The sequence below is a fragment of the Acanthisitta chloris genome, unplaced genomic scaffold (assembly GCF_000695815.1).
Source record: "Acanthisitta chloris isolate BGI_N310 unplaced genomic scaffold, ASM69581v1 scaffold6732, whole genome shotgun sequence".
Classification (NCBI taxonomy): domain Eukaryota; kingdom Metazoa; phylum Chordata; class Aves; order Passeriformes; family Acanthisittidae; genus Acanthisitta; species Acanthisitta chloris.
This window is the reverse complement of record NW_008660954.1, coordinates 76,727-95,826: the sequence shown is the minus strand read 5'-3', so window position 1 is coordinate 95,826 and position 19,100 is coordinate 76,727. Positions and strand designations below refer to the sequence as shown.

General features: G+C 35.5%; 2 protein-coding genes across 2 annotated transcripts in view; one reads left to right on the top strand and one right to left on the bottom strand.

The window, feature by feature from the left end:
* RYR3 (ryanodine receptor 3) overlaps window positions 1-17,490 on the top strand; it is a gene marked incomplete at its 5' end in the record, with an annotated part of 70,181 nt that extends 52,691 nt beyond the window's left edge. Inside the window, 14 exons of the mRNA XM_009070030.1 lie at window positions 2,272-2,440; window positions 3,050-3,136; window positions 4,941-5,138; window positions 5,731-5,861; window positions 7,255-7,297; window positions 7,863-7,990; window positions 8,856-8,916; window positions 10,831-10,977; window positions 12,833-12,967; window positions 13,893-14,049; window positions 15,117-15,181; window positions 15,288-15,388; window positions 16,519-16,570; window positions 17,395-17,490. Coding sequence (XP_009068278.1) covers window positions 2,272-2,440; window positions 3,050-3,136; window positions 4,941-5,138; window positions 5,731-5,861; window positions 7,255-7,297; window positions 7,863-7,990; window positions 8,856-8,916; window positions 10,831-10,977; window positions 12,833-12,967; window positions 13,893-14,049; window positions 15,117-15,181; window positions 15,288-15,388; window positions 16,519-16,570; window positions 17,395-17,490 — 1,570 coding nt within the window. The remainder of the gene's footprint in view (window positions 1-2,271; window positions 2,441-3,049; window positions 3,137-4,940; window positions 5,139-5,730; window positions 5,862-7,254; window positions 7,298-7,862; window positions 7,991-8,855; window positions 8,917-10,830; window positions 10,978-12,832; window positions 12,968-13,892; window positions 14,050-15,116; window positions 15,182-15,287; window positions 15,389-16,518; window positions 16,571-17,394) is intronic.
* Window positions 17,491-18,626: 1,136 nt separating this feature from the next.
* Window positions 18,627-19,100, bottom strand: part of AVEN (apoptosis, caspase activation inhibitor) — a gene marked incomplete at its 5' end in the record, with an annotated part of 61,274 nt that continues 60,800 nt past the window's right edge. Inside the window, one exon of the mRNA XM_009070029.1 lies at window positions 18,627-18,878. Coding sequence (XP_009068277.1) covers window positions 18,760-18,878 — 119 coding nt within the window. The remainder of the gene's footprint in view (window positions 18,879-19,100) is intronic.

The window sequence follows — 19,100 nt, the reverse complement described above, 5'->3', positions numbered from 1 at the left end:
TTTTCATGCAACAGTATTGGTTCATTAAAACACAAAATTTGGCTAACCCAACTGTTTCATGTGTTCTTGAGTTGTGAACTTGACAGAAGATACATTCCTTTGTCCAGTTATCCTATATATGACTGGTTTGTAAACAATTTTTAAAATGCTTACCTTGCTCTAGCAGCATCCTGTTTTAAGGGGCATTCAGTCTGCCTGGACCTGCACCTACATTGTAAGCTTACAGCCTGATGAATGGCCTTAAAATATTTGTAGACACACACAAAATATCTCCTAGAGATTCTTACAGATTCAAAAACAATAAATAATTATTTTTCTTTTTTTTTTTTTAAATATTTTGCTTCACATTTAAAATATTTGCTTCAGAGTCATTTCTTTTTCTCCTCTTATCTGCCCAAGATAATTTTTAAAGTGTGCCGCTGGGGCCAATACTTTAGGACCGGACACACTTTGTATATCTTTCCTGAAGGCTATCCTTTCTTTTTTTCCCCTTTGTATATATATGTCTATGTGTGTATGTATGCATATATGTAGAAATATGTATATATGCATCTATTTATATATGGATGCCTTACGTGGACAAGAATGTGTACACATATATGTGTACTCACATGTACACATTTAAATTGAGTTTTGGCTTTCTATTTTCTGTTACCTCATTAGAGTATGCCATCAACACTATGATGGTTCAGTATATTTTCATTTACTATCTGTTACCTTTCAGGCTGTTTCTAACATAATTCTTGCATTTTATTGTCACAGAATTTTTCTGATATGATTTCTCTCTCATTTTCTTATTTTAGACTTTTTCACCTATTTTCCATACCCATGATCTCCTTACACATCTATTATTTTATTTGACCTATTTTCCCTATTCCCTGTTGTCTTCTCTTGTCCACCATGCTTAATTCTTCTCTCAAGTATTTTCACAGCATATTCAAATTGCCTTTAGCTTAAAAAATTGAGTTTAAACAGCTTACATTTCTGAGGCTGCAATAGGGACTTTATTTGGAAGAAGATAAACACATTCTTAGATACCCGTTATATGATTCCTACTGCAATAGTACTGTGATAAAGTGAACCACAAACTGTATTTCTGTATCTTCATTCCCAAAACTTTCAATCACATTGATGCCTCAACATTCTTTTACCCATGTGCACATTTAGCATTTTTTGGTTAGTAACTAAATTCCTCTATTACTCCATACATTATTGATGCTTAATTTTCATAATGGCAGTTCAGTGGTGCAGGAGGAAGGTTTGTTATCTTCTACATAATTTGTAAGGTACAAGCCTCTGAAGCAAACTTCCTTGTTATTACTCACACATCTCTGTAACAACAGTGATTACCTTGACTGACATGAGTCCATTTCTTGACACTGGGATTCACTTATGATAATGTACACCAAATCCCAAAAGTTTTATTTCTCTTCTTCAGCCCCAGGTTCAAGAAAGTACCCATGAACTCTTAAAACTTTTATGTTGCTTGTATACATGTACATTGTATACATGTATGCAAGTATACCTGTACATCATTGGTTTCAGCAAAAATTATGTACTTCACACTTGGCACACTTGCTTCTGCCTGTTTTTCAGCAATTTTACTTTTTGACCTCCCCTCAACAACTCTATTCTTGCTTATTTTTTGAAACTAAAGTCAATTATTTTTACTCTGGATTTACCATATACCTCAAGTCTTTTACTTACAATCATTGTCCAGAGGAGGACAATGAAGCTGCTAGAAGGTCTAGAGAGTAAGTCCTATGAGGAGTGGCTGAGGAAGCTGGGATTGTTTAGCCTGGAGAAGAGGAGACTCAGGTGTGACCTTATTACTCTCCACAGCTACCTGAAAGGAGGTTGTAGCATGGTAGGGACTGGCCTCATCTCCCAGGCAACTAGTGACAGGATGAGAGGACATAGACTCAAGCTGCACTAGGGAAGGTTTCAGGTTGGACATTAGAAGGAATTTCTGCACAGAAAGGGTGCAACACTGGAATGGAGGTGATGGAGTCATCATCTCTGGAGGTGTTTAAGAGTGAGCGTGGCACTTAGTGCCATGGTGTAGCTGACATGGTGGTTCAGAAAAAGGTTGGACTTGATGATCTCAGGGTTTTTTCCAACCTAATTGATTGTGTGATTCTGTGATTTTTCTCCCAGTATCAAAACTAACTTTGAAAGCCTAACTTTCTAAATTTGAATTCCTTCTAAATGAATGCATAACAATACATAAATTTGGCTAGGTGTTTTTGCTTAGATAACATTATTTTCTAGCATGGAAGATGGTGAGAAACAAGATAAAGCAAAGGAAGTACAATCTGAGCAGCTAGAAGATGGAAAAATGAAGAAAAAGAAGCGAAGGCATGGACAGAAAATTGAGAAACCAGAGGCTGTTATGGCTAACTTCTTCAAAGCTTTGGAAATTTATCAAACAAAAATGCTTGTAAGTTTGTCTTAAATTCTTTAGTAATTTAATTTTTATTTATGCAATATAGAACCTTTGTTTGATATTGAAGGGAGAAATGTCATCACAAAAGGAACATTGGCATGAGTTTCAAGATGATTGGCTGTATTCAGTCTTGTGATTTTTGTGATGCTTCATAGAGTAATATAAATAAAGTGTTTTGTTTGTAATTTCTCCTATCTTGGTCTAACAGGGCAGACTAACCTCTTGAGCTCCTTCTTAAGAGATCGCTATTTCCATAATCTAACTTCTAGATCTGTAATTCTTCCTTAATTCTTAACACAATCAAATGATGAATTCTCTGAAACCTTCTCAGATAGTTTATTCCAGTATTCTAGCATTTCTTTCCAGACTTCCTCCTAGAAAGTTTTCTTTAATATTCGATTTCACTCTTCCCTGACTTGCAATTTTAAGGCCATCATTTTTAATTCTGTTTACCGTGAAATGGGATAATAGGCTGCCAAGAAATGTTCTGATCATTATAGTTGGTGTGTTTACTTTCGTAGAAACCTTGCTACCTACTTTCCTTATTTTGATATTAGCTACAAGCCACCTTTAATTGCTTCTTTTTTTTTTTTTTACTTTCAGCACTACTTGGCAAGAAATTTTTATAACTTAAGGTTTCTTGCTCTATTTGTTGCATTTGCCATCAACTTTATTCTTCTATTTTACAAGGTAAGGATATGCATTGTGCTTTAAATGTTTTTCGTTAGTTCCAGAGAAATATTTAATGATAGTTTCGAGGCTTGTTTAATAAAGCTGTTATTTTAAGCCCTTCAAATATGAACTAAAGTATTTGGATATGACGTAGTTAAAATGGTATTTTAAAATTTGTAACTATTCCATTTTGATTTTACTCAGGCTGAATGAAAACAAATTTATTCCTTCTTTATAGCTGAGTATGTGTTCCTGGGCAATTTTTCATTATGCCACCTAAATTTGTTGTTGCTTGGATTGTTAATCTAATGGGAAATTGGAAATTGACTAATATAATTCAAGTGTCAAAACCATTGCATTTTTTTTAGTTTGTTCTAAAGATATTGAGAGATGAAGTTCATCTGATTATTCTCAGTGATTTTTTTTTTCATAGTGGGCTACAATTCTTTTTTTTATATCACTGATGAAGACATCCATACTTTATACTTATTCTTAGGGGTTCACCTGAATCTAGAGTTGTTTTGGATTCCGGTGTATAACCCAATGACATAAAAGTAGGACATCTTCAGCAGCCTCCACTGATTTTATTCCTGAACCTTCACAACCTCTATCCATGCAAAAGATTAGTATTCAATAAAGAGAATTCCTATCCATAAAAGCATATTTTTTAATCCTTTCTGTACAGATTTGAAGTCTGAAAGAAAAGTCCTGATTTATCTACATCCTGACATCTGGCCCTTTTGATTTCCCCCTCTAAACAGGGTGAAAGCTGCAATAAGCTGATGAACCTTGTGTTTTCCAATACTATATTTCTAGTTCTGCTGCTAACAACCAAAACCTTGAAAGACAAAACCAGCTAGCTGAGCATTCAGTCTAGAAGTAACTGAGTCCTGATCTCAAAGATCTTGATATGCAATTCTGATAACAGTTACAGTTTCAGAGGCAGGGCAGGTAAAGACACAAAAGGGAGCAGAGTGTGTGTGCACCATTCCAGGAGGAAGACCATCAGGACTATTTATGGCTTCCTTCTTGCCCCTTTTTTCCTTCCCATAGGGTTAGAGGAGATGGACTTCAAATATATACGCAGAAGTCTGTCTCTGCCAGTCTTTTTCTCCCCATTCTCATCTGCTTTTCATGGAGCCTTATGGGTGTTAACCTATTCTGTTGCAGAGCAAGCACAAATGTTTGTGTCCATCAGTACAAGTCCCTCTGTCATAAATAGGAAAGGCTCAGTGGGAGACAAATAGGACTGAGCAGCTTTCAGATAAAGCTGCCAAAAGACAGGGGCTTTTAAAGTCCAGGTTTTAAAAGTCACTGGAAGTATGTAGGGCAGTATGTCAGTTTTATGGCTGATTAAATAATGTATTAATTTTTAAGCTCTAAACTGAGTTATGAAATTAAAAACTATGGACAATGTACTTGTTGATAACATGAAAACTTTGTTTGTTTCTAGACTCTAGTAATCAGGAACAATGTAGATTACAAAACAAACCCTAAATTCAGTCATACTAGTTAACCCTGCCATTCCTTGGTTCTTCCAAGGAAGCATTTTTGCATAAATTTTTCACTGCTTGTGTTAGTTTTGCAATGGCCTTATTAAAGAACAGATTTTTAAACTGCTTGCATTTACCTTTTCTAGATTTTCTTTTCAGTGACATGAGATGACATGGACACTTCTGCTGGGAAAATGAAAGACATTCCTGTTTAAAGCCAATGCTCCATCACCTTCCTCTGAGCAGACTGCAAACATCATTTGTTATTTTAGTAAAGGAAAAGCTTTGGAGTTTATTGTGTATTTTGACTGCGTTTGACTTTTTCTCAGGTGACAGAAGAGCCAGTTGATGAAGTAGAGGAAGACTCTACTCTCTGGAACTCTTTTGCTGAAGAGGAAGAAGAGGAGGGCATGGTGTTTTTTGTTTTAGAAGAAAGTACAGGTTATATGGCACCTGCTCTCAGAGCACTGGCAGTTATTCATACTATTATATCCTTTGTCTGTGTGATTGGATACTATTGCTTAAAGGCAAGTTCTTAATCTTACTACTAATCCATTATTTGTTAAAGAACATTGTCTATGTCCCCAAGTGATTGTTGGAGCTAGTACTGGAATGGCTATTTGTATCTAGTTGTTAACAAATTCTCACTGTTCAATTCATAGACATTTTCCTCTCATACTCTGTCCAACAGAAACGGAGTTAACTTTGATCAGAGCAGTGTGTGTGTGTTTTGGATTTGTGGTTAAAACAGTGCTGGTAATACAGACACCTTTTGGTTATTGCTGAGCAGTGCTGGCAGTGTGAAGGCTCTCTTTGCTTTTCCCACTCTGTGCAGCCCCCAGCAAGTGTACTGGGATGGGGCACAGTCAGGATAGCTGACCTGAACAAACCAGAGGGATATTCCAGGCCAAGCAACACCATGCTTAGCAACAAAATGTGGGTGAGGGGGAGGGTTATGGCTTGACTTCCAAGATGACCATTGCTCAGAGGCTGACTGGGCATTGATCTCCTTGTGGGAGGGGATAGTGTGATGTTTGGTCTTATATAATACAGTAAAGAGTATTGTAGGTACTAAAAAGATACAAACCATGACAAAAATGTCCACTGTCATTTTCATAGGTCCCTCTGGTTGTATTCAAGAGAGAAAAGGAGGTAGCTAGGAAACTGGAATTTGATGGACTATACATAACTGAACAGCCAACTGAGGATGATATCAAAGGACAATGGGATCGCCTCGTTATAAATACTCCGTATGTAAAACTAATATGTATACATTCGGTTCATAAATATCATAGCTCATTAAGCTATAGAACTGATCTAGAACTTTTCCTGTCCACCTGCCACTTAGTTAATCTAAAAGAAAGCACCTAAAATTTAGCACCTTATATTGGATGCTCTAGTAGTAGATTCTAACATAAAATCCTGTATTATCTGTTTATTTAATAAATACTATCGTAACACACGTATTTCACCTCCTTTTCATTTTCCAGAGTTTGCAAGGGTTATGCATCTTACCTTACAATGTCACTCCAAGACATTTCACAGATTAGTCACTATTGAGAAAATTGAGAAAATTGAAAAAAGAAGACTTCCATCCTTTCCAGTGACTCAATTTAACTCGTATAGTAATATTCTGCTGCCTTTGTTTCCCACTCCTTGCTAAAAAAAATTGCATATGACAAGAGAAGCAAATCTAGTGTAAAACAGCAATCCCAGAATTTGAGTAGGTCTGACATGAATTGCTATCAGGTTGTAGGCATTGGGAAATACTGTTTATTGAATCATCATAGTTCCTTAGGACCCTCCAAAGAAGCGGAGAATTTTCAACATAGATACCTGGACACCTCTTTAATATCTAAGATTTACTGCTCCATTTCTTTCTTTTATGTACACAACAGCTTTTCTTTTAATTACCAGTGTTCATATTGCTGCTCAGAGGCAGTTGATGTCAAATGCTCTTTAGGAGAACAGACTTGAGTCTTTAGAATTATAAATGTTGTTTACTTTGTCTTGTTCTGGAGTGTCAGATCCAATGCTAACAATATGATGCATGCGAGAACAAAATTACAACAAATCCCTGATTTTGGAAAATGATCTTTTTCATTTTTTTGAGGGTGTTAATATTTTTTTTCATTTTATGTTGGCAAACTGTCCATTGGTTTACAAGGGTTCAGCCTGTATTTGAATGTAATCCACTGAACTTAAAAATTATTTATGCTTCAAGAATCTTTTCCGTTCCTCTAAAAATAATTATCTGATTTGATTTTTATGGTTAGGAGCACAAAGTATTTATTTAGGAGATGAATGACATTACTGTGACTAACCTGCTATTATTAAGTTGTTAGGCTCATTAAGTGACAGTATTTAGCCTGCTGTCCTTTTGTAGCCAGTCACATTTGTGATGGGAAAAAGAAAGGGGGGGGAGGGAAGATGATATTGCAGCAAATGATGACTAATAACAGGTGTTGTCCACATGAAAAGAAATCATTCTCATAATTTGTAGCACAATGAGTGAATGAAATGATACCAGAATCTGCAGTGGTCAGGAACGTGGTATTTCTCCTTTTTTTCCTTTTTTGTTAATTTTTTTTCTTTCCCCTAGCAAATTAAATAACTTGAAATATCTTTGCCTTATCTGTGTAGGTCCTTCCCTAACAATTACTGGGACAAATTCGTAAAACGAAAGGTAGGCTTTTTATACTTCTGTTAGTCAATCTACTACTTGGTTAATTTGGATCTCTGTGTGATATGCTTTGGTACACATAAATATAGAAGTAAATGAGAACTGAAATTTGTTTTCTGGAAGTCGTTGTTGTGTTAAGTGTCTGACTGAACAGGCAGCTGCAGCGTAGGTGAGAGGAGGGAGGAAGACAGAAGGCTGTGGTTTTCTTCCTAGACTCAGACGTTTGAAATAACTTTGTGCTGTCAATCAGACAGCAGGTCTAATTTGCAGTCATTGTCATCTTTAGGATACAAAGCCCCCTCATCCCCTTAGAAAAAGAAAAACATGCCAGCTTAAATGACAGCAAATTATACTAAGCTTTCAGATAATAGCCTTTAATGCTTCTATTTTTCTTTTTTTATGCTCCACTCACCTGGCTTCCTGGGAGTTCTGACTGTTCTAGGAGTGTTAATTGTGAAAGACTGAGTTTTGGTTTTTTTCTTAAATTCCTGGCAACTACTGGCTTAAAGTAGGGTGAATGTCACTGAGGACTTTCTCTGAACAAAAGTTTCTCTTTTTCCATTTTTAGGTTATTAACAAGTATGGAGACTTATATGGAGCAGAGCGCATCGCAGAGCTCTTGGGTTTGGACAAAAGTGCCCTTGATTTTAGTCCTGTGGAAGAGAGCAAACCCGAAGAGGCATCTCTTGTATCATGGTATGACTTCTGAATTTCACAGACAAATTATGTGTTCGTATAACTTCACTGTCAAAGATAAAAATGGATTTTTTATTGAAACTGTAGTGATGTTTTTCTCAGCATGGAGAGCTCAAGTGGAAATGTTTTCCTAGTATGGAAGTAAAATAAAAAAAAACACTTTTGTTTGTTCTAAAATGTACTTGTGTTATAAAAATAGGGAAAAAATCAATGAGTTTATGCTGATTTATATAGTTGGGCACTCTTATTTTAAACTATAAACAATGCAGCATTTAAAAGCTCTTACAACAGAGAATTTAAATCAAAGGACAAAAAAATTCAGAGATATTTTCCTGAGTTAATCTGTTGGTGAAGACGTGAGTTTCAAAGTCTTCAAGTCCCAAGTGATTTAGTCTCCTACAAGACTTTAGTCTCCTTGATGCTTAAGACACACAAGAAAGATTTCCCTTCATGCATCATCCAATAGCTAATAAAATATTTAGAATCTTGCAGAAGACATTACCTTTTCTCTTGGTTATTTTGGCATCATTTTACACTAGACAGAACACTTATCTCACAAATTCAAGCAATTTGGGTTCCACATTTCACTATTTTTGGCAACATTTTAATTTTTTAAGTCTGGAATATGGCAGTATCACTCCTACTGAAATTGTTTTGCCAGTTTCAGTAATTTAGAAACTCTGTATGGGTGCTCAGAATTAATGAATGGAAAATGTTTCATTTTTCAGTGCTCTGAAAATGAAAGCAGCTGCATCGCTCAAAAAAATGAACACAAATGTGAAGTGTCAAAACTAGTTTGCTCTTTATAATTAGGGAATTCAATACTTAATTCTGACATGCATTTCAAAAATTTTGTATTTCCCAGGTTAAGCTCCATTGATACAAAGTACCACATTTGGAAGCTTGGAGTTGTTTTCACTGATAATGTGAGTATGCTAGCCTAGAACAATATGCTTTGATTTACTCTAAACATGATTGTATGTCTTCCACCATCTGCATTTATTTTAAACAAACATACACAGGTAATACTTCAATACAGAGCTATTTTTAAATGCTTTTTTTCTGTTTTGTGTTGCAGCAAATTTCTTTCATTTATGTCAGAATTTTCTCTTAGGGCAATATGCACCTCCTCACCACCAAGTGTCAGCATTTTGGAAGTTAATGGTGCATTCGTTTCAATTTTGTAGAAATCAATCTAGCAACCAACGATGTCTTCTAGAATCAAGCAGTCCACAAAAAGTTACCATTTTTTATACTTGAATCATTTCTTTCACATGGCTGGTTAATTCTTCTCTTTCATACCTTCTCCTTTGAAAGGACTGCATTTATATTAAAATATCTTTTTTTTTGAGAGTCCTTTTTGCATTCCCTTGAGCATCTCCAAACAAACAAGAAGGCCAAGGTGAATCAAGTGAAGATGTACAAATTTATTGTGCACTAAAAGCACACTGAGCCATTGTTCTTCAACAAGTGTTTTGATGTCAAAATGACTTCAGGTTCACTGCTTGTTGAAAGAACAAGCAGTGTTATGTGCCTTAGGTTTTCTGGGTGTCCTGGTTGATGTGGTCTGAGACTTCAACATAATAAAGTGTCTCAAGAGTAATACAATGCATTTTTTCCATCCAGAATCAGTATTAAAAATTAAAGTACTGTGTAACAAGCTTCCCAACCAAAACAGTTTTAAGGTAAGGGTTACTGATGTTAATAACATATATGCTGAAGACTGTCTCATTAGCACAACTAAGTAATAAACACACCTTAAATGAACAGCAGAGATGATAAGAGACAGAGTAACATAGTATTTTTGAACATGTAAAGTAGTGGTATTACTTTCAGACTGTGATTCAAACCAGATCATGATAGTATTACTTTATTTCATAATTGTCGTGGACCTAATGAAAGCTTTGGACAAAGTTTGCCAGGGAGACACTGCTGTTGAATCATGAGGACACACTTCTTTCTAAACTCTTCAGAGAGGAGTCTGGGTGTGGCTGGATCCAACCTTATGCTTGGACAATAGTTTATGTCTAAAGGATAATATAGGTGTGATTGATCCTTTATACAAATGTCCTGCAGAATTAAGGATGGCAAACCAAATATATAGGTAAAATAAGTGGTTTATTTCAATTGATTATGCTAATGTTAGACTAGAGGACTTTAATAAGAATTATACACCACACAGTACATAACTGATATTGTAGTATTGTATTATTTATTAAATTAACAGTTTCAAAGCTAGCAAGCTAGCTTAATAGTAAAGATAGTGTTGTTACTTGCCCACACCAGTGACAGTGGGGAAATCTTTTTTTCTCAGCCTCAAGAAATAGCCCTTCAAATGAAGAATCCACAAACACACAGACCTAGAAGGAGTGCTAGAAATCCCTACCATTAAAAAGCTGGACTGAGCTTTTATAATATAATACATGACTGGTAGTCATATGGTGCTAGGCTAGTCATGCTAGCTCAGCAGATCATCATTTATCTTTAAAGTTGTTACTAGTGGTACCATTCATTGGTTCTTCTATCAGGAAACATCTGACTTCCACATCCCCACCAGTGCCAGTAGCTGTCAGGATAGACAAGTTTCACACATCCTCATGATATTTATTTTTGGGGTTGTTGAGTGAGGCTGGTCTCAGCATTCTTCAATACCAAAGGCAGTGTGATGCCCCCTCCATCACCGGTAATTTTCACAAGTAGGGTGAAGTTTGAGCTGTTTCACCCCTTCATAGACAGATTGTCCTGCTACAGCAATTCAAGTGACTTAAAAAAAGCAAAATCTGGATGCAGTACTGCACATGAGCATCTGTTAACACTGCCACTTTTCACTTTCTCTGCAGTCATTTTTATACTTGGCTTGGTACACGACTATGTCTATCCTTGGACACTACAACAACTTCTTCTTTGCTGCCCATCTGCTGGATATTGCTATGGGTTTTAAGACACTGAGAACCATTTTGTCTTCAGTCACTCACAATGGCAAACAGGTTAGTGCTACATGCAAAGGTTTGAAAATAAATGCATTTTTTAAAAGTACTGGAAAAAATTTTGTAGTACCTAGGAAATATTGGAATGCAATTCATTTTAATCATGATTGGATTAAAGAACAGATCCCATTGTGTCTTCTTTAGCACATTTAATGCATGTTAAATCCTATGAAATTATAATAATCTATACCCACAAAGTGCTGATAAAGTTGTTTTGCACACAACAGAAAATACACCATTTTAGAAAAATACAGGAATATTAATGAACCAACTCCTTCTATATGCTCAATGGTGAACTGATTGGTGATAAATAATAAGCATCCACAATCCTTCCTTAGCTACAGCAGTAATAATTATCTGGGTGATGAAATTTCAATACTTAAATAGTAAGAATGTGCTTAAAGGTGTGGACATTCTGCACTGTGGAATACATTTCTATGTCACTTTTTCATGCAAAAATCAGATTAATAATATGTACTTCCAAAACTAATTGGTGACATTTATGCAGGGAATCATTCTCTGATCTCTAAAGATCATGTTCCTAGCTGGCATAACAAGAAAAACCAAACAACCCCACAAGCTTTACAGTAACTCAGTCTTTTAACTCACATTTAAGAAATCTACCAGAAACTCCCAAGACCTAATTTCAAACATGCACATTCCATTCATTCTCAAATGCAGTAACAAATATTCTTAGGCCACTCTTAAACCCTGCTAGATTTGTCAAAACATTTTAAACCACATGTTGTTTTGGAAGAGGCATAAGAATATCCCCACACAATGTGATGATGTGTATCATCACACAAACAAATGAAATCTCTGCTTTTATCCCCTTCATATTACTTCAGGATGTCCAAATTTATATTACTTTTACTGTAATGATTAATATATTTTCTTTATGAGTTTTTTTCTAAATGTAATAGCCAAAACTGAGCATAGTTGACAAAACTCTTTCAACTCAAAGCAGCAGCCTTTAGTTATATACTTAACAAGAGATTACTTTTTCTAATCCTGTGGTTTTTCTTGCTAGTAAATATGAATGCTGAAAGACAGCTGCAGATTTCTGAGTTGAAATGTTCACTTTGGGAGCATACTTACAGATTAGCAGAAACTGATAAATTATCAACTCGTTGTTCAATACTCATATATTTCTTTTAAAACTGTAAAATCAGTTGTTGCATTTTTAAAATACATAGCTTTCAGTAACTCATTTCCTGATTTGTATCTTCTAACAGTAGCTCCAACAAACAATAAAATATAGTCTCATTAACTGCTGAACTTTTTCACCTAAGGATTTCATTTGCTTAAAAGCAGGACCTGGAAATTACTTACTTTGTGGTTCTCTAAAACATTTTCTATCCAGTTTAACAATGGCTTTGCTAACCAGCTTTGGGACAGAAAATAGGCTATGATAAGTCCTAGCTGAAATTATTTATCAAATTAACTAAATTAACTAAAGGATTTTATATTTGACATTTAATTTTTACTGTATATCCAGTGTTTCAAGTTACTATAATTTAATTATTAAGTAGTGAAAATATGGTTTCCGTGATACATAGTTTGCTTGCATATGGCTCAGAAAGATGGAAACAACCTCAGTTTCTTGACACTGTTTTCCCCTTTGATTTTCACAAGAGCAGTGTAAAGTAACACTTCCATCAATCCAAGCAATCTTGAGACCTCAAAGCTATCGTAACTGCTATCTTTAGTTTCCTTACTGGGAAAGGTGCAATGTGATCCATTTTCAATATTTAGGGGAACACACTGAGCTAGTATGTCTCTTCTGGCATTTTATTCATTATGTCATTCATGAATTTATTCATTAAATTCATCCTTGTTATGTCTCCATACACAGCTTGTGCTTACTGTGGGACTCCTCGCTGTAGTAGTATATCTTTACACGGTTGTGGCATTCAACTTCTTCCGCAAATTCTACAACAAAAGTGAAGATGAAGATGAACCAGACATGAAATGTGATGACATGATGACGGTAACTGAAACATCAATTGCATGCTTCAAATTTCATCCTGAATTTTCAAATGGTTACTTTAGATAGAATGATTAGCAAGGACAGATGTTTTTGTTGTTAAATCTTTTTCTTGCTATATGTAATTTTGAAAATATGAACAGTCTTGAAATTCCCTTTGCATTCTCCACTGGTCTAAACTCAACAGCAAATAGATGACATATAGGGAGATATTCTGGATTTTTCTCCTAAGGTATATGATTTGCTGCAATACTTTTACAGGTGAAGATGGCAAACCCTCAAAGCATGTGGAAGAAATTTGACAAACTGGTCAAGACCTGCAAAAAGATGTTGTATTGTCACAACACAAATAAACTCAATTTGTTCCCAATGTTTGCAAGTTTGCAATCCCTTCCCATTCTTATTTAGGTTATATGAATTATATGATGTTTTTAGCACTAGTTATAAAATCCTCCTCCAAAATTACAATTAGTAATTTAGTCATGAAGGAAGAAGTCACTATTTATTTTATGACAATATTTTCCAACATTTGTAAACTCCATTGCAAGTCTTTGAAAATATATCCTCTGCTTACTCAGAGGAAGGTAGAACCTTAAGAATTAATACAAGGATAGAATATAGTTGAATACAGTAACAAATACAAGAAAAATGCCCCCCAAATGGTCTCAGTCTGTAATTAAGACCCAGGGAGTAAGGAGTGGGTAACAGCTAATGCCGACTTCCCCTCCTAGTAAGTGTACCTGAAGATGTAATCACGTTAATTAAGGCAGTAACAGATTTTTGGTGCAGTGTGTGTGATAAAGGAGGAATGATTAGTGTTCTTTGTTACTGTAACTCGAGAATTAGTAGAGCAGAATAATTTTTAAAATTAAAAAACCCCACAGTCGTTCATAGTAAATAATCTGCAATTTTCCTCTCTCTTTTTTAGTGTTACCTGTTCCACATGTATGTGGGTGTAAGAGCTGGTGGTGGCATTGGAGATGAAATTGAGGATCCTGCTGGAGATCCTTATGAAATTTATCGAATTGTCTTTGACATCACATTTTTCTTCTTTGTCATTGTTATCCTACTGGCCATTATTCAAGGTACTGTCACTTAACTTAGTAGAGACTTCAAAACTTACTTAAGTTCAGCAATGTAAACCTTTTTATGTTTGAAGTAAACTTACTTAGCAGTGCTGCTATAAAGACTTGTGAGCTGATAAAATCATTAATTCTGAAAGTAATAATTTTATACCTAATTCATAAGCACAAGAAATGTAACTTACTTGGGTTACAGTGTTAATGAAGACTTTGACAACTATACAGTAAGGACACAGTTTGTGCAGGATCACTGTTTTTCCCATAACAACCATTTAAACTTGGAGAACCTTGCTGAAGACACTTCTCACTTTTAGCTTAGAACCACCACAGCTGGTGAGGGAATGGAGACTGTCCCCTTGGAAAGGGTAAATGATACAGAGAAAGTTGCCATGGCCACATGGCCATTTCCTCCTTTCTTTAAAGGGTGATTTTCAGTTTTAAATGGTTTGCCATTGTGGTTTACAGAGAATGAGACCTCTCTTCAGTGACACTCGACATTCAACACTCATTGCATGAACTGACCTAAGGCTGTTAGGAAAAAACCCCAGTTTTATGCCAATCTGGTGGTAAAGAAAAATGCAATGCATCTATACTGAGAAAGTTATGTTACAGTCCCCAGAATGATCTGATTCTATTCTTAATATGTTGGAAGTGGAGGAATTAATGCTCAAATGCGAATCAGACTCAACAACTGGCCAGTGGGGGCTGTGGGAGCAGAGCTGTCTGTTGAACAAGAGTTGGGATACAAGAGTTTCATGAGGAGAGTGAAAATTAAATTCATCCATGGGAACAAAAGAGATGGGATTATGTAAGGTTACACTGACCATAATAAAGCACTGAAAATCCTTTCCACTCTCAAGATTGTACCTCTACGTAAGAGAAATTCTTACTGCTGGGAGTGCAGTGTAAACAAATGTTAGATGTCTAGAAATTGATAGATTCTGGCTGGAATTGTTCAACCTAGATGTAAGTATACTAAACTCTAGACAGTGGAGGATGCCTGACAGGTATTACCTACAACATGGATAATGCTAAGTTCTGAAGTGTTGCTACTCCTCCATTTGAAATAGGTCTGATTATTGATGCTTTTGGTGAATTAAGAGACCAGCAAGAACAAGTGAGAGAAGACATGGAGGTAGGAAGCACATTACATTTTTCATTACTCTTGTTCATTTAGATTGTCATCAATTAAAAGTGTCTTTGAGTTAAAATTCATCTGTAACCACAACTTGTATTTTCAGACCAAATGTTTTATTTGTGGAATCGGCAATGACTATTTTGACACAACCCCACATGGGTTTGAAACACATACTTTGCAAGAACATAACTTGGCAAACTACCTGTAAGTACATTTTGCAGCTGGAATTGTGATATAGAGACCTTTCAGGTCTCGAGTAATTTAGGTGCACACATTCCTGAAAATCCCAAGACAGAACTCTGTAGAACTGAGGAACCTCTTGTTCTTTCTGGTCTTCCCTCCTCTACTCCACACTGCTGGCTATCTTTAAAGTGCTCATCTCACACATGAGGTGCCTTAGTAGAACGAGATTGGAAGGCACAACAACTTCTTAATCTGCTGGAAGGAAGCACAGTCATGTGGAACCATAGGGAATAACAGTTTAATAAGTTGCTTTAGTTTTGATTGTGACTTGTGGGGGCTTGGTAACACTGATGAGACCATTGAAAATTGACCTCAATTGGACAAAACCAAAATCCAACCAAACCAAACAAAAAAAGAAGGGCATTTCTGAAAGATTCTTGAAAGCTCCAAAAAATAATTAACAACTCTGGTACTTCAGTGAGCTTTTTGAAACCTCGAAGTAATCAAGAGCTGTACATGTTTATTAGGCCACTGCCCTTTAATTAGACAGCAGTTAAAGTCAGTATACTTTTCTTTCTTCATAATGAAAGCACATACTATAAGTCTAATTCCAAATGCACTGCATAAAAAGTGTCCAACCAAGAGTTGTGTTACCTGTAAAAAGACCATAGTACTCCAGAAGTCTTCCTAATTAATTCAAGCTCTCAACACTTGAGTGAGCACAGGTGTTGGTGAATGATAGGCTTAGCTTAACAAGCTATATGGCATGAGCATTGGAAATCCTGGTGCAGCTCAATATTTGCCACACTTAAAATTTCTCACACAGTAGCCACAGTAACTTCTATCAAGGTGAGATGTTGGAGCATATATGTATAGGATTTGGCATATGCCTAATTCAGGTGTTTCTCCTCACACTGAAATGAAGAAAATGCTAAACCACATTATTCTACTTCTGCGGATTTTTTTATCTGTTAGCACTTCCACAGGAAGCTTCCGGACAGAATTTTCCCCTTTAAAATAAGCACTTTAGATGCCTATCAGTGTCACTGCTTAGCTGGTTGGCATAATCTCCCTCACATACTCCACACTAGGTGAGGTTAGGCAGAGATGTTATGTTTCCTGCATTAATATCTGCTTCATGTGCTTTTCAGGTTTTTCTTAATGTATCTAATTAACAAGGATGAAACTGAGCATACTGGCCAGGTGAGCAGAAAATAAAACTTAATGCTTGTGCTTATGTTTCAACATTTTTGTCTTCTTGAGCCTTGTAGCTGTGTACCACCAAGTGGAACTGATGTACCACAGAGGAGTGGGGATGATGCCACCCTCCCCAGGAGTCTACTGCCAGTGCAAGGAAAGAAGGGTTAAAACAAAAAGGGAGGGAGTGGCCCACTGCAGTGTGCTATTCTACCCAGCAGTGAACTCTGTCAGAAGTCAGTTGCTAATAATCTTAATGTCCTTTTTTTCCTCTGAAATATAATCTTCAAATGTACTAGTTGTAGTTTATTCCTGAAAGATTTAAGTAGTTAAGCTAGTATATTTATAGTAAAAAATCATTTATATGTGGAGATAGATAGGTATATGAGTGCCTGTATGTTTAGCATTGCTAAGCCCTAAAGGTAAATAAGCAAGAAAATAAATAGGACTTAATTATCTTGTCTCTAATAAGAAGCTGTTATGCATACACTACAAAAGTACATTTGTTTTTCAATCAAAGCAAAACACATTTTATACAAGAGATTGTGTACAGGTTTGTTCTGATATAATTGTGTACAGGTTTGTTCTGAGATAACTAGACTGATTAATTTGCACTTACACATTTTAGTAACAGGGCATAAATTTCAGTAGTACTGAACCAGGACAAATGCAGATCAAAACTGTTACAAACATTCTTGAGTTACGATCTCTGAGTTTCAGAGTCTTTACATTCCATGGTAAGAGGCACAGTGTGTGTTCATTCTTAAAAGTTTATCTAAGGCACTAACTGCATGGTGACTGCTTAAATAAATATTCTTTCTCATTTTCAGGAGTCATTTGTGTGGAAGATGTACCAAGAAAGATGTTGGGATTTTTTCCCAGCAGGGGACTGCTTCCGAAAACAGTATGAGGATCAACTTGGCTAATACCACAAAAAAAATTATTTATTCATGAACTATTAAGAACCAGTATTTAAAAAAAATTATTCTTTTCATGGTGTAATTTCACTGCTTGTACTTGCTTTAAATGCCTTTAAACTTCAAGAAACACATACAATTTGACACTATTTCATAGGTTTCTTGTACCTACCACATTGATATGGTCATTCACAGGTATTTTACTGGGATTTTAATTAGAAAAAACTATACCAGATTAATTTAAGCCTTCGAGTTCAAACATGGCCTAAAATTATAAAAACTTTTTAACCACATCATTAACCTGGTGTTTGGCAGTACAGCTGAAAGGGCTAAAAGGCATCTTAATTGCACAACATTTGACACTGAAGAACTTGAACATCAGAGGCTGCACCTCAGAAAAAAAAGTTCAACTAACTGCTGTCCAGTTTTTCCCCGCAGTATTTGCTAGTGAATGTATTAAGGTTCAGCTTGAAAAGCTTTAAGCTGTTAAACAGAAAACATTTTCAAACACTTCATCAACCTTGAAACATTAAGTGCCTTAAAACCTCTGTAGACATAGCTATCTATGCAAACGTTTTATTTATGTTAGTGTTCTAAATGAACAGACCCATTAACTGTATTGCTTTTCTGTCTCTCTGTATCAAATTGCACATGAAGTTTGTTTATATACTACCTTCAATAACAGCTTATTAGATGCTGCTGTTAAAAGACATACACTGTATTAAAATGAATATAATTTCAATCTTAGGCCAAAATGAAACAATGTGCTATGGTCACCTGCAAGTAGAAGTTGCTAGGATTATGCATTTTTTTTCTTCTAATAAAAAGTGCCCACTGCAATAAATTATTATAAACCAAATATTACTGTTGCTGTCATCTTTTTTGGTTTTCTACAGTATGGAATGGTTGTGTGAGGATGGTGAGTAAAACCACATATTCATTCTTCATTCAGAGCTTTATTTTAAGGACTACATAGAACAAGTACAAGCTGAAGTAATTGTTCTCTTAGTGTGCTGTAGCCTGGTTCTTTAGCAAAAGAATTCTAATTTCATCACAAATTTTAGACCTTTCTGATAATATCACTAGTCTTTGACAATTTTCCATCTAATCTAAATTAATTCTGGTTGCACAAAATTTTAGGTGCCAGCAAAGAAAACACAGCATTTGGCATACCGGACAAAGCAGAACAAAAAAAGGAAATAACAAAGGCATAAACAAAGATTCAAGTATCTCTTTAATGTTTGCTATATTCAGATATTCACAAGCAAAATTTGAGCTTCAGGAAATCATGCTGTCCAGCCAATCTTCAAGCTCTTCCTCAGTAACATCTTTAGATGTACTTTGCTGTTGCTGTGATGCTGTATTCTTCTCTTCAGGTGTATCTACTTTTAAAGGGTCTAGAAAAGTGAAAAGAACGGACTTGATAATCTGGAAACAATTCCATACCAGCTCTTTGTCCTGGGTCATTTTGCTTTTTAAAGCACAACTGACTGTATTTAAACACAATCTCTCTTTCCTGAAGAACACTGTCATATTCCAAAAACAGTTTTCATGCTAAACTTACTTTTATAAAATCAACGCTAGTAAAGTTTGAAAACAGCATTTACAACAAGCCATCA